The sequence below is a fragment of the Anneissia japonica genome, unplaced genomic scaffold (assembly GCF_011630105.1).
Source record: "Anneissia japonica isolate Jap-2015-1 unplaced genomic scaffold, ASM1163010v1 scaffold3735_len701357_cov177, whole genome shotgun sequence".
Lineage (NCBI taxonomy): Eukaryota > Metazoa > Echinodermata > Crinoidea > Comatulida > Comatulidae > Anneissia > Anneissia japonica.
In genome coordinates, this window is record NW_022723891.1 from 331,647 (window position 1) to 347,807 (window position 16,161).

The 16,161-nt window shown below is 34.5% G+C and overlaps 1 protein-coding gene across 3 annotated transcripts in view; it reads left to right on the forward strand.

Moving 5' to 3' along the window:
- LOC117112404 (rho GTPase-activating protein 6-like) overlaps positions 1–16,161 on the forward strand; it is a 67,563-nt gene extending 51,402 nt beyond the window's left edge. For all 3 annotated transcript variants that reach the window (XM_033255479.1, XM_033255480.1, XM_033255481.1), the window contains 7 exons: positions 4,376–4,486; positions 5,187–5,356; positions 5,798–6,022; positions 8,168–8,318; positions 9,684–9,835; positions 12,257–12,433; positions 13,985–16,161. In XM_033255479.1, coding sequence (XP_033111370.1) covers positions 4,376–4,486; positions 5,187–5,356; positions 5,798–6,022; positions 8,168–8,318; positions 9,684–9,835; positions 12,257–12,433; positions 13,985–15,133 — 2,135 coding nt within the window. In that variant the 3' untranslated portion in view covers positions 15,134–16,161. The remainder of the gene's footprint in view (positions 1–4,375; positions 4,487–5,186; positions 5,357–5,797; positions 6,023–8,167; positions 8,319–9,683; positions 9,836–12,256; positions 12,434–13,984) is intronic.

The following is a 16,161-nucleotide window of genomic DNA, read 5'->3' on the forward strand; positions in this document are numbered from 1 at the left end:
TGACAACCTGTTCCCTGTAATCCTGAATTATGTTAGCATGAGTGCGTTAGGGATCATAAACGACCCTCCCCATATGTGGTTGTTTGTAATGTTTTTTGTTCTTGATGACCAAAAGGTTTTATATCATCTCAAAATATACAAATCAATAATAGAGTAAAATAATAAAGTACAGAATTATTCTTGATCTCATTTCTTAACAATACTTTTAAATATTTTCTTTTCTGTCTGTAATGTTGATTAGTGGAAGTACCAGAGATTAGATAAATCTGCAAAGGGGGTCCATACCCACCTCATTTTCATTATGGTTTGAGGCTAAGTGAGCAAATTTTAAGAATAGGGACCTCTAGAACCCAGAGATGGCACTAATAATTTGCCTCTTCCCCGAAGGATAGTCCCAATAGTGGGTTTGTACCCTCACTCCGAATCCCTACTGGTGTCACCATTAATGTTAATATCAATATTGGATATATGTGTGTGTGCGTGTGTCAGTTTAATGTACCAATAATAATGATAATAATAATAATACACAATATCAATATAAATAACATAATAATAATAATAATAATAATAATAATAATAATAATAATAATAATAATAATTAAAATATAGATTTATGATAGTTGCAGATCCCTACCCATGTGTGCTTAAGGTGTAGAATATAATTGAAATTGTTTGTTATTCTTAGTATGTTTTTTAATATTTATTTATACTTATTATTACCAGGTATAAAATGTCATATGTAGTGAGTACTTCATTAGTATCGTAGCTCTGTAATTATTGTATGTATCCATTAACAGCTTGTAACATAAATTGATAATTTTGGGGAGCTAGTACTGTCATGTTATATGTATTGTCATGATTTCCCTGGACAGTTTGCTGTCGGCAATTAAAGCACTTTACAAACGAGGGCAGCATTGCAAACCATTTTTCTAGCCTCTGAGACTATGTGATGAATCGTCGTGTAAACCACTCGCAACACAGTAGCCGGGAAATTAATCATGTCCTTTGTACTGCGAAAAATCTGCGACATTTAAAACTTACGCACAAATACAGTAAATAATCGTATTGCAAGTCTGTGATAAATGTCTCGTATTATGTATCGTTCATTGAGATTTATGTCCGCCCTTGTCATAAATAAGTAGACTGTGTTGCCGATATCTTTGTTCATTCTAGGTTTAAATATATGAAGTTCTTTAGTCGTTTTAGGTTTAATAAACAGATAATTTTCCTACTTCTTATGGAAATACTTTGAGATTATTATTGTTATTATTGTTTTATTTTTATTTGGGAGAAGCATATCCTCTGAGTGGTCCCCTCCCGGCATTGCTCTGAATTTTGGATTGTTATTGCTTATATTAGTTTACAACAATTGTTTCTATTTTGTTATTGTTATTTTATGAACCCATTTTTTTCAGCTAAATGTTCTATTTTCACATTAGTGTAGCACTTTTAACATTAAGAAAGATTATTATGTGATGGCTTAAAAATACTTTATACTCTTCTGTAAACTTTTTTTAATATGATACTGGATTTCCAAGCTTAATCCTAATCATTGGTTAATCTATTGGGTTGTTTGCATTTTGTAGCAATGCTAGAAATGATGTCTGTGTTTTATGGGATGTGGGATCTGGAAACGTGGCCTAGTTTCATGCATAAGTACATAGTAACGATAATCCTTGTGTTTTTCTTTCCATATATAAGTTTTCCCAGTTTGGCTGCCTATTACGTCATACTTTTAAATTTTTCCGGCTTTGATTTGCTGTCTTCTTTCCCCATGGGAATCACTAACTCCCAGCGGTATTGATAATTGAGAATGAAGGCATTAAACATGCTAAACAATTAAAACTAAACAAATTCCCAAACAACTTAAGGAAACCTAATAAATGAATTCTCCCAAAAGTAAATACAGAATGTCAGAACAATTTTCAAATACAGGATTGTTTGAAGGCTGTGATTATTATTTTTTATGATAACCCTCATAATGTTTATCACCCTCCATCACCCATAGACAAAACTTCTGGGGGGTCTTCGATTCTCTTTGGATATCATTGTGTAGTTGAGCTCACAACACCCTTTAAGAAGAGCCGAGAATTACCCACATGTTTTGATCCACCTAACCCCTCTTTGAATGAGACTTTCTTGTGGCTACCTAAAGCAGTATGGCATGATGGGATGCTGCAGTAAAGCTGTAGGACTGAGTTTATCAGACTACTTCATAAGGCCCAATAAAAAAAAATATTAGTTTATCATTCTCGCGCGCATGTCTTTTATGGTACTGGAAAAAAAATTTTTTTTTTTGAAAAAATTTTTTTTGAATATTTTTTAATTTCTTTTATTTATTTTTTTCATTTATTTTATTAAATAGTTAGTAGATATTGTTTGCATTATCAAAATCATGTTTTACTTTGAATATCAATGCACCAGCAAACAACCCAAGGGTGATATTTGGCTTTAGCAAAATAAAAAAAAATAAAAAAAACCTCCCTCCCTCATCATTTTTCCTGCCCAGATAGGGTGATAAACTAATAATATTTTTTTATAGGGCCTAAGGCGAGACCTTGTATAGCGAACTTATTCTTTTAAAGATTGTCACAGGGCAGAAAAAAATATATTATTAATAATTTTCTTATTTAGCAAATTGGTTCTGCTAAAAGCATCTAGACAGAGGAGAAAATAAAATGTATTAATTAAATTTTTCATGGCAGGTGTGGTAACTGTTCAAAAATAAAATGTTATCTTTATTCGAAATCACCTTTATTAGCAGTCGGAGGGTTTGGTAAACAAGGTATATAAAAGTCTCGCCTAAACTCAGAGAGACATTTAGCATTTAACATTCAAGTTTGTCTCTAATTATCATAAGAATTTGTAACTAAAAGCCCCTAATAATCAGATCCCTTGAGTTGTAAACTGGTTTAATCCTCACTAAATATTATTCAAAATAAACATACTGAACTTTCAAAATATCAAAGGTTAAAATTTTGCTTTTTATTTTGTGCACACTTGTCTGACCTTGTTAAATTGACCTACAAAAGTGCTACAAATATGAATTTAATTAAGTTTTTGTAAATTAATGATACTGTATTTCATAGGTCAATATATACAGGACTTCACAATGATTATTTTACTGAGGCATGCCATCTATTGGTGATGCCAGCAGTTTGGGCATTTTTCACAAATTTAGGGGTCCCCAGACCCCCCTCCTCTTAAATCCGACACAGAGTATCATAAATGTAATACGATTTACTTTATCAGTTTCTATGGTAGATAATATATTACCATGTAGCTTTGAATTAATCTAAACCAAGGAGTTTGAAAAGCAATTAACATACTGTAAATCTTCAATGCCATGTTTCCATGGCAACTTTGTATTTGATACAAATGATGAAAAAAATTGTTAATTGAAAAAAAAAACTATTGGATTTTGGATAGTAATTTGCATTAAAATCTGAATATGTTTCTGTGGTGATTTCTTAGTTTGATATGATTAATTAAAAGATATCAATATAAAATGAAAGAGATTAATATGCAGAATGAATCCAGTATATTCCTGATTTTGCTTCTTTTATTTTCAGACTTCCTATGATTTTTATTATATAAATAAAGTGCTGAATTTGCTATTTTTATTCATTTGTTTATTCTTTTACTGGAAAGCATTTTACAAAATGGTCCCTGTGTGTGCAATTACATGATAATTCTAACAAGAAAATCGGGAATGAGCGTCTCTGTTAACACAGGTTTTAAGCACAAACCATATTTTATTCCCTTGAATTTTGTTACTGTACTAGATATAGAGTCCTTTAATTGTAATTGTACAATTTTCATCGAACTTGAAATTTGTTTGAACTTGTGGTCATTATTTTAAGCTTACAATCTCATTTTCCCACACTAGATTCATTTTGACACAAAAGCAATTAATCTCTGAAATTCTTTTCTTGAGAAAGTTTTTCAAAGATAATTAATTATTCACTACAAATCCAAATCGGACCAAACAAAACCACCCACCCAATTTCTGTCATTTAAAAACTAGTATTTTATAAAGAGCTAGGGACTTATAGGAATTAAGCTTTGCATCTATTCTAGAATTGTCTATTTTTTTATAGAGTACTGGTTACAAGTAAACAACTGATCTGTTTTTATTTGATTCCTTGTCCAAATTATATATAAATTGACTTTTGTCAGGAACTTAAGTGTCTGTCTATAAATAGTAGGCAATTTGTATTCTTCAAATGCTTCAATATGTTTTGAGTGACCGGTCAATTTGGAGAACATTGGCAGTCGTTCACTATTTTTAAAATGTTGAATCATGTATTTAATAATAGTTCTTATTATCTGAAGATTCTGTAAACAAGGTTTGGTTGTTTTCTTTGCTCAACAGATCCAGCACTCAAAAGGCCAAAGAAAGGGGGCAGTATTTTGCGAAGCAGACAGAAGAACACAAATTTAATTGATACGTTGAAACTTAAAGAAGCCAGCAAAGATGGGAAAGGTATAGAATAACAATGTTATTTTTGAATGAAAAGTAGTAACAAATAATATAATGTAATAATTATTGATGATAATATCATTGAGATGATGGTCTAGAGGTATGATGCCATGCTAGTGATCTGGAGATCATGGGTTCGAGTCCCACAAGAGAACAACTTGCGATTTTCTTTGCAGTTGTTTTCAAATGTACTGAGTATTCGGTACATTTCCACGTCAGGTAGGGCAAAATTACACCTATACATGTTTCTCCTGACGCAAATCCAGTTATTGTTTATTATTCCATCATGACAATAACAATTACTATCAGCATTGAGATGATTGGTTACCATTATCTCCAAATTATTGTTTGAACTCGGACCAGGAAAGATCAAGTCGGCTGCACTGTTGGTATCTACCGTGTGTTCTGAACTGTGGATCGATCTTGAAATCACTTATATTCACCGGTTCTGTTCCTTCCACTGCATTCTAGAGCACTGAAATTCAAGTTGTAATTGCAATCTATCTTTAGATTAGCTATTGGCCCTGGGTGAAATATGCCCTGTGTGCCTGTTAGACAATACCATACACTCTTCAGCAACGTAGTGGGATTGTTGCCACCAGATAGAAATAGAAATAAGTCTTCAGACTTGCATAAGTTATCCATTGTGTTTTTTACGTAGGAATGATATAATGAGTCTTAATTTTCCTATCAATTTTTTCAGATGCTCTTTCCGGATTAATGTTTGGGATCCCATTAGAAAAATGTATTTCGCACGATGAACAATTGCGAAAATACCGATCTTCACGTATGAGAGAACGACGTGAGAGCTTGGACCTCGCACACTCTAACGCAGTCAGACCAAAACCTCGTCAGCTAAAGAATGCTCCAAAGGTAGGATACATATACTTTTAATTTGTGTGCATTCCACATTTAGTAACATCTACGGTGCACTCCACATTTAGTAACATCTACGGTGTAATCACATGAGTTTACTGAGGGCGCCATTAGAGTAATCTAAAAATTTGCTTCATTAAATGGTGCTATTTTTCATTCTCCAGTAAGCTAACAATACTTATTAATGCTGATGTCATTTGATGGAGAATATAAAACAAGTTTGACAAAGATCGCATCGATTCTTTGCGATTAGTCACAAATAATTACTGCCCTTGGTTTATAGTGTCAGTGTTGATACATTTTGTAATAATTAACATTGACATGAGCATTTGCTGTTGCTGCCGTTGTAATAAATATTACTAAAGCAACTTGGCTAAATTAGCCATGTATCTAAAAATTATCAAAATAATAATTAATAAATTTTCATTATCCCTCAAGGGTGTAAACTTCACTCCTAATGCCGACAAAACATCGCTTTTGGATGCACTGTCATTATCAACAGCTGGCAGCGTTACTCATAGACGGGAGCGACGCAAGAGCCTCAATCCACGTGAACCGCAGGTTCCGCAAGTTGTTATGAGCTGTATCAGACATCTGGAGAAGTATGCAATGAGGACGGTTGGGATATTCCGAGTCGGGGGATCCAAGAAGCGGACCAGACAGGTAAAAGATTTTCATATACCCCATTTACATTAAACATCAACAAACACTATGTGTGTACTCTGATTTGTTAAATCCCAAGTTGGGAGAAGACAATGGGAAGATCTGCTTTAAATGAGTTTTTACTTGAAACTCATTTAATTGCATTTTGCTCTGTGTGGTGATACCTACGCCATTTCACATTTAATTAATAATACAACAGTAAAAATTTGCATACATCTTGAACATTGCGGAAGATGAGTTAGTCTCCAGATGTTTTTGCTTAATTGTGGGAGATCTTGAGAGAGTGAGGTTGATTTCCAGGAGACTACTGCAGGGGTCCAAAGTTTGAAGAGGTTGCTTCCAGAATATCTGGTTAAATGAGCTTTCTTTTGATTTTATTTTACTATAGTGAGACTTATCGACACTGACCTTTTGAGACAATTGATAATAAAGCAGTAAAAACATACAACTATTATAAATCTGTGGAAGATGGGTTATATTTTCGGTTATTCTTGCTTGCTTTCGGGAGTGGGAGGCCGTCCCGGATTTCCGGAATGCTCTCGCAACTTGCAGGAGACTTGGGACCGCTGATCCTGCGATTCCGGAAGACACTAAACTAATCTTCAATGCAAGGGAACACACAGTGGCAGCGCCAGCGTCTGAAATCTGGGGGTGGGGGAGACAAGTGAGGGGCAAGGTAAAATTTTAGGGTGGCAATATGCTGAAGTGGGTGTGATCGGGTGTTGTTAAAAATGTCTCAAAAATGGGCCAAGGGCGAAGCCCCAAAAAATATGACAATTTAGAGGTTCAGATGATTATTTAATCGATTTTATAGGTAGATAGTCTACTAATATGTAGAAAATACATAACATATTTTTCTGCCTGATGGTTTTTCTTCTTTTTGTGGGGAATGTAAGGGAGGTTATCCCAAAGTAAATAATCGGACTCGACGCTGTTCTGCAACAACAGTATTATTTTTAATTCAACTATATAACTTCGGCAACAACATAACATACAACGGTACATCAAACATGTCACCCCTCATAACAACATGCTTAATCTGACCTTACGGGTCATAGACTATATCGTCATAGCCGTATACAGAGGGCGCTAGACTAGACGGCCTAATGTTCATACAACAGCCTTACAGGGAAAAGGGGGGGGGGTAGGAAAGAACAATTCTCTATGCTAGCTTTGACTCACAGAGGACTATGTGAATTCTAGAGCTTGATGTGCACAAATTATGCTATATTGAGTATACGATTGAAGATTTGGCCTCCTGCCTGTTCTTGCTATATTTCGCACATTATCATTAGTGCGTTGTTTCAAATCATAACATTCTCATTATAATTTTATACTGATTGCTCTGTGAGTTACACCAAATGAACAGCACGTAACAACTACTAGTTCGGGGTCGCTGATTGCATCTATTTCCATCCTTGTTACCGGTTCGTTTGATGGTTATCCAAGTGTGTGATGTCTTCTGAAGTGAAGTTTTGTATTTAGTGCTAATGTCATTATCTGAGGAGATGACACAGCTGTTGTCGCTACTACCTTGTCGATCACTTAGGTGTTTAGATCACATAAAGTTCAGATCCACTTTAGTATATGTCTGTCATTTACTGTATGCAGGTCACTCACCCTTTAGGCTTATGAACAAGGTTTTCCTGATAAGATTAAAGTCCATTTTCTACTACATTATTTTGAACATTTATTTATTACGACAAGAATGTAATGCAACTTGAAATAGTTTTTTTATATATATACTGTAGTTCTTCTTGTATAATTCCACCTCCTCGAACCCAAAATTGGGCTAATTTTTGGGGGTGGACCTATACCTGGGGAATCTCGTTTTCAATCGAATGGCAATTCTTCACCACTGTGTTTTTAATCCAAGTCCATATTGATGTTTTTTCTTGAGAATATTTGTAAAAGTCATACCCTGGGCTTTTGTTTGGGAAAAGATGTGTATAAGAGACAGGGTTTATAGTGTCAGTGTTGATACATTTCAGGGGCCTGTTTTCTACAAGACTGTTGCATTTGTGAAATTAAAATAGAAAATATCATTGAGGGAAAATAGAATATGAAACAAACAACTTGTAAAACTTACAAAAATCTTTTTTGTATGATTGTATTTAACTTTTTTATATATCTAATACTTTTCAGCTTAGAGAAGCATATGATAGTGGAACAGAAATTTGGCTGAACGAAACGCATTCAGTGCATGATGTTGGCGCCCTCTTGAAAGAGTTCTTTCGTGATATACCCGAACCTCTTCTGACTCGAGACCTTTACACAGTATTTGTTGCTGCTGGACGTAAGTAGGCGAATGAAAATCTATTTTTTTTTTTTTTTTTTACATTTAATTTTATTAGTGTATGAAAAGTTTATAAGGTATTGCATTGTGTGGAGTAGATGCTTATTTCCATTACAAGTTAAAAAAAACAAATATAATTAATATATAATAATATTTAAATCTATCTATAGTATTATTGATATATTTCATATTTAATCTAAAATAAGGTAATACAATATATACAAAATATAAAGTACTTTGTACAACTGTCTATCTATCTATCTATCTATCTATCTATCTATCTATCTATCTATCTGTCTGTCTATAATTATTTATACCGTGCTATTGCCAATAGATTCATCTATTGTTATTATTTTGAGGTATATTTAGTCAATAAACTTAATATAATATACATAGCAGCAACAAGACTGAATTGCGTATGGATTCACAAAGGTAAAATATTAACAGCAGAAAAATGACAACAAAAATACAGAAAATAGCATACAAAATTGAAGGAATATTGAAAAATCGTAAAAAAGCAAAACCTACATCAAAATGCGAGAAAACCGTGGAAGGAGCATTGTAAGTGTTAAGGTAATAAGCAAAAACCAGGAGAACACCCAGACAGAGGAGGGAAAGTTTAAGTTCAATTTTGATTCATTATCTTCAATCCAGGTTATCCCATTCTACTGTTTCTTACTGTTGCATTATAGAATGTTTTTGAAATCATAACATGAACATTACATATCATGATTTAAGACTCCAAGGTATTATCGAAGATATTATCATTTGTTTCCAACACAAGCAAAGTTTATTTTAGTAACACAAACAGGAGAAATGAGATTGATAGCATTTTACAACACTGGTTAATTCTCTGCAATATACTCACTATTATTCATGATATTTGTGTATACAAAAGGGCCGGTGGCTTAAAGTTTCGTGGAATAGATTGAATTGAATGTTTTGATTTACAACTGCACTTCACCATCTGTACCTTGAAGTCAGAACTGCATTCATAATTTTAATGTAATGTGGTTGGATTTATATAGCGCTTTGTACCATATTTTCAAAGTGCTTGAGGGGGTGAACTAGTAACTTGTTTCTCACCTAAGAGTCCCGGTAAACCGATACTAGCTACACTTGTTCATCTGTCCACAACAGATAATGGCATAATTATCACAAATCTCTACGAACGTACTTCAGTCCAGAGATTTCTACCTCTACAATACCTTTTGCAATTTTGAAAACTTATTGTTGGACAGCTGACAATCAGTTCAACTAAAAATACAACATGAACTGGCTTTGAACTTCTTCTAATACCATATATCTTTCTGTGCATTTTTTGACTAATTCTTAAGATAAATGCAAAATCTATTTTATTTTCAGGAGTCAGTGACCAGGAAAAACAGCTACAAATCTTACAATGGTTGGTTTATTTACTTCCAACCGCTAATCGAGACACATTATTCGCCCTCTTGAAGTTCCTACGGAAGGTTGCTGACAATGCTGAGGATATAATCAATGAAAATGGAGAAGAGGTATTATAAAAGGTGTTGCAAATTATTATGTAAAAAAAATTATAGTTTTTGCTAAATAGTCATTAAAATTCATCAGATTCAACAGGATCTGTTGGTGATAGACCTTTATTTAGGAACCAGCATCAACAATTTTCAGTATTTCGGTAATAGAATTGAGTTGATTAAAGATCTTTCGGTTATAAACCTTATTAAATCAGAATGAAAAAGATTATTGGGCTTGACTTGATCAGAGGCGATAGAAAGTCAAATGCCAATAAGCAATAGAATTCAAAATGAATAAAACAAGTTTAAACAAAAAAATGCAACACCAGCCAAATTATAGACTCGAAGTGTAAAAAGCAAACCCAAATATGATATAATTTTGTTTTCTATTTAAGATCTATATTAGTATAGAATAGAATTGAATAATGTTATTTAAATTGTCATGGGTCACAAGACGTCAAAGGAGTGAGCTAAGACAGCACTGTATACGTGTTTTAAACGTTTATTTATTGAACGACAACAATTATTCGTATGAAAACGAATGAGAAACAGAAAGAAACCCCTGAAACAACATTCAGAGAAATATAGTGTGAATACTAACACTAAAAAAATAGGTTAAATAACGATAATAATAATTACACATGGTTAAACAATCCTCAATCAAGTATCGCATCAATAAATTGAACTAAACCACTATGATAGTTTCTCAATGTTTCCTACATGCCAAAGTATACCCTCATAACCCAATTCGTCTAGTATACATCTCATGGTTTGAAGTATACCAAATCTAATCTCAATAGATACTCAATTTGTAGCAGCATAACTTCAATTTAACATCAGAGTATAATCATTAATTTCTCATAAATTAATACATCAACGAAATACATCTCGACCTCAATCAACCTAGAAAACCACACTATTTTATTCATAACCATAATAATCTCATATACAATACTCTAAACCTCAGCATAATCATAATCATACACATAAAATTTATAGAATAATAACAATACCTGCAATGCACTCTCATTGGTAACGTAGTAAAGTATAATCACAACTGTATCTCTTTTATATTATAGGCACAACCTGGCAAATGAATATTCACAAACTTATAATGTATTCAATCTCTTGATAATCTAAACTTACTACGTACAGATTACCTTTGTCATAGAAATGCAATATAATATCACTAATAAAATATCATAAACAAAGTCTTAAAAGATTATAGTTCTAAACAGAAGTTATCGTATTATTTCTACTAAATCATAATCGTCTACGAAATAATCATCGTCTATCGTGGGCGCCAGCATCTTTATTTACATTAGAACGCCCTCTAGTGTACTATAAACAAAACTTCTACGCTACGAAAAATATGGCCAGCACGAATGGATTGTTCGTCTGTCAAACAACAAACTACAAGCTGACCAAGAATCTTAAAGCTAATGAGTTAAACATCATTAACTGTATTCTGGTCTTTAAAAAAAAATTTATTTAACAACAATAACATCATATATAAACTTGTTGTGTAAGACACAAATACAGTCTTAATATTTAAATTAACATTACATTAATTCAACAACAGTAGTTAATGCTGTCACAGCAAGGTTACTTACAGCCTACATCGCTGCTATATGACTCGCACCAAACGACGCAAGAATAATTCTAGGCTACGTGCGAGACATCACATATCATAAAACTACAGCAATAGAATTAAAACTAACTTTAAACATGACTAACATCATTCTTAATAAATACTTCAAAATACAAAACATACCATAGGCTATCAACAGTTCAGAATTTCATGACTTTGATGAGCTTCTTCAATCAGGTCTTAACAAAGACAGAATCACAGCATGTCTCATCTCAATCAAAGCCGTCAATCAACTGCCTTGTTTCAAACAAGATGCGCATAAACCGCATAACATGGACACGCAACGCAACAAATTCACTGACTCCGCGTGAGGCAGAGCGAATCATATCAATACATTAATAAAAATAGTTCGTAAAAATAAAAATTTTAAAACAACATCAATTCTAATTCCCGACAAAATGACTATCAATTATGTATTTACAATGGTGTTTGCATTTGTGAGATTTAAATAGGAATGATAATGCCCTTACCTGACATGTTTTCGTACTGAATGCTCAGTAGGTTGCCAAATACTCGCGAAAAAACCATGCAAGTGATTCAGTTGGGAATCGAACCCACAACCTTCAGATAACTTGCCTGGTGTCTTAACTACTAGACCACCTTTTTGTATCTACAGCTTCTTTCTCTATAGCTTTCAAAAGTAAACAGGCTAATATTCTCAACCTATTCCAAATTCTTAATAATAATAATGTAATCTTTCTTTGATTAATTGATTGATTAATTGATTGATTGATTGATAGATAGATTGATTAATAGTTTAATTGTGCTGAAATTAATCCTTTATTTAGGTTATTGGTAATAAGATGGACGTCCAGAATCTTGGTACCCTATTTGGCCCGAATATTCTACGGAAAACAAAAGCTGGTCAGGAACTGCACGGCGAAGCGATGGAACAGAGGGAAGAGAGTCGTGAAGTAATCGCAACGGTCAGCCTCCTGGTTGATCATCATGAAGACATATTCATGGTAAGTTTGGAAGAACATTACAATTTGCCTCACACTAATGTAGACTAGCGCCCTCAAGAGTTGGCATTGTAAACACTTTGTCTTACCTGTAAACCTTGTACAGTTGACTTCATTACCAATCCTAGATCAACTCACAGTATTGCTTAATGAATTGCACAGAGATTTTAATTAGTAACATAGTATTACATCAACTATTTTTAAATCACTGTTGACAACATTTTATCCTTCAACCAGCATTTTATCCTGGAATACATTGTGGTCAGAAATCAAAATTAATGAGGTTTATCAGTTGTGGCACTTCAAAATATTGCTTCCAAAAGGCATTTTAAACAGGGGCGGGGCTAGTGGGGGTGTCTGGGGGAAGGGAATTTTCAACAAGGTCATCGGAGAATTTCCAACAAGGTCGTTGTGAACGACGTATGAGTTGCAGTAGTGGTGCCAGCTCTTCCTCAGTAGGAGAATGTTTTTTACCCCAACCGGGAGTGGGGAGGGGGTGGCTAGGCTTCCCCCAACGAGGGGGGTGTGGACCCCCTTGTTGGGGAGCATGGGCCCCTCGTTGCCACCCCTGATTTTAAAGTGGTAAAGTAGATATGTATGTTTCACCCCCCTTCTTAAAATCCATAGATATACTATACAGGGGTGGACAGAGAAAAATCTAGGTAGGGGCTATGCAACGTGTGAAGCAACAAGCAGGGAGGGGTTAATGTTTGAGACTTTTGATTAGGATTCGGAATGCTTGACCATAGACACTTTATAGGGGCTATGGAATTTAAATTGATAATTACTCTTTTTTAATAAGAGCCAGTAAAATTTTGCCCAGGCTCAGTGTTCTGATTTTGTTACCAATTACCTCCTAAAAATGTTCTTATTTTGTTCTTATTTTACACACACAAAGATAGAAAATTATTATTGTATGGTAGCATATTACTGTACTGTAAGGTATTACAGTCACACCGTTGCACATAAGGTAGAGATAAAGATTAGTTGGTTTTTCTATATAAAAAATAAATAAAAACCTCATTTTAAATTTTACCCAAGTCTCAATTTGTTCTTAATTTATTTTGTTACTTGCAGCCTCAGTGCTCTTATTAAAGAAAAAAAATGTAGCTTGTTTTGGAGAACCATTAACCCCGCATTCTCTGATCATAGGAAATAAATTCATTCTGGATTCAGTAAATTATTTGTAAATTTTCTTTCCTTTAGTTAATCCCGCATTCTCCTCTTATTTCTTTTCTTCTCTAGGGGTGGGGGATGATGGGGGAATTGGGACACCTTAGCCCCAAATGGCCCTGCCCCAATGGCATATCTAGAAGTCTTGGAGCGGGGGTGCTGATGGTGGGGTGCAAAGGTGAAGTGGGGTGGGGGGGCTTGATGATCAAAATAGGGTGATCTTAGATAATTTTTAACTGACAGGGATTTTCGGGAACGAGAGTAAATTTTGGAGGGGCACACATCCCCCGTTCACCTGCATATACGCCATTGCTCCACCCTCAATCCATCCCTGCTATATAGTGCAATAAATACACTCATGACACTTTTTACCTTTTGCAGGTTCCTGCCAGTCTATTAGATGAAGTTTTGAATCACATTCTAGAGACAGAACCAGACGCATTGGACTACCTTCTGAATCGCAAAGCTTCTTGCATCACTTCTAAGGAATCTACAGACCTCGAATCTACTAGCACCGGTAGTCTGAACGAAGATAACGAACTGTCTACGTCGTTAGCATCATCAACTGAACTCGATCCTTTTCAAACAAGGTTTCCCTCACAAGGACGATCATCATCAAATAATTTAACAAGTAAAATTGTTGAAGATCCTGAGGAGTTGTCATACGCTGGTCCGTATCCAATCTTCAAATCGTCTGACAACGCCAATCATTGTTCAAAGTGCCACGATGACCAGCAGAGTTCACTTGCAGGCAGTGAACGAAAATTTAAAGTTTCTCCTCAGCTTAATACCCGCGGATTGAATCGGGGTTGCTCTTCCCCCGAACTTGGAATGCGAAATCATAATAATAATGTTTTTGTAGAATCATTGATTACTCGGGACCGTCAAAACTCGGTGACATTATCACCTCGGACTTCACGTAGAATTAAGTACGCAGAAATTCAATCTGGTAATAGCGGCTGCCCTAATATGCAGACGTCTCCTGCACAGAGATCTCCAAGTATGCAGAGAAGATACGTTGGTAACATAGCACAAACGGTTCAGAATGATCAGTTTCTTGTACCGTCTCGTAAAACGGCCGTCGGATCAAAGGATCATAGTCCGGGTTGCCAGATGAAAAGCCCAAAACTAGTACGTAGGTCTGCCACGGCGGCATTTGCCGAACAGAAACAGAAAGACGAGAACACTAACTCACCCGTATGGGTGCCAAAAAAAAGAACTGTAGAATCCTTACCAGAGGACAATAGACAAACAGAGCACCCTGTTAATAACACGCCAAGCCTAAGTAGCTACGCAAGCGTTGATTCCGAGATTTGGTTCACGCCGCCTATATCACCACTTGATCTTACAAAGCAAAGAGATAATACGATTAGAAACGATCGACTTAGTTCTGGAAGCTATTCTCCCATTGAATTTGATACAGATGAAGAGAAAATTAAGAAAAAGAAAGAAGAGATACAGTGGAAACAGTGGGAAAAGATGGCAGCGGAAAACAGGGGAGATTTACTTGGACAAGAAACTTTGGTTTAAGTGGGAGACAATTTTAGATAATTATAGTATATTAAATAATAATTATTAACTAAATTAAGTAAATTTATATTCCATGATGAGCAATGGTTTTATTTCTGTAATGAAATAAATTTAAAAATAACAGTAGTTCCGTAAAGAATTTTAAACATGTTAATAGTTGCGCAATTTTGTATTTTACTTGTACGGTAGATATAAGCAGGGTCAATTTTATAACCTCAGTTGTTCTACCAGTCTGGAGACATTTCATTAAGATCCGAAACCCAAGTCTTTCTCGATAATTTTTAGCCAGATTGTGTGGGGTGTGTTTTTGCCATCAAATTTCAAAACTGTACAGATCAGGTGAGGGGAATATACCAACAATGTTACAATGAAAAAAAATAGTCTTCAAAATGTAAATAACTCAATATTAATTAAACATAAGAATTTGGAAATAGCGAAAACAGTGGCGATGCTAGTGAAGGAGAGGTCCATGAGGCACAGGACTCACCGCCGGGGAACCGTAGACCCCCTAGGCAGGGAAAAAATGTCAGTTTATTTTGTTGGGAACACTGCTTTGAAAAAGCATTTTTACAGTCACAGAGTCCTGCAACTTCGGGGCATATAGAAGTGCCTATTCTTAAAATTTGCTCAAACCATCGTAGAATTGAGGTAGTTGTGGTCACCTACTGTATAATTGTACATTAGATAGGTTCAGAAATTTTGAGCCCTTGTAAGGAAACTTAGAGCCCCTATTGGAGAATCTCTGGCACCCCCACTGATTGATGGCTTTGCGAGTTGAAAACAACTCTGATTATAATCTGTTTATTTAAACATAGAATAAAAATTACAAACCATATAACGAAGCAAATGAGATTAGAATGAAATTAGAGGACAAGTCTAATTAAACGAATTTAAATATATTGTAATGTAACGATAGAAAACTCGGATATTATATAATATTTATTATATTGTACATATGTATCAACATGAAGTTGAACTGTTTCATTTTTTCATGGCTGCGTGCATAATAAATTGCAATTATTTTAGAA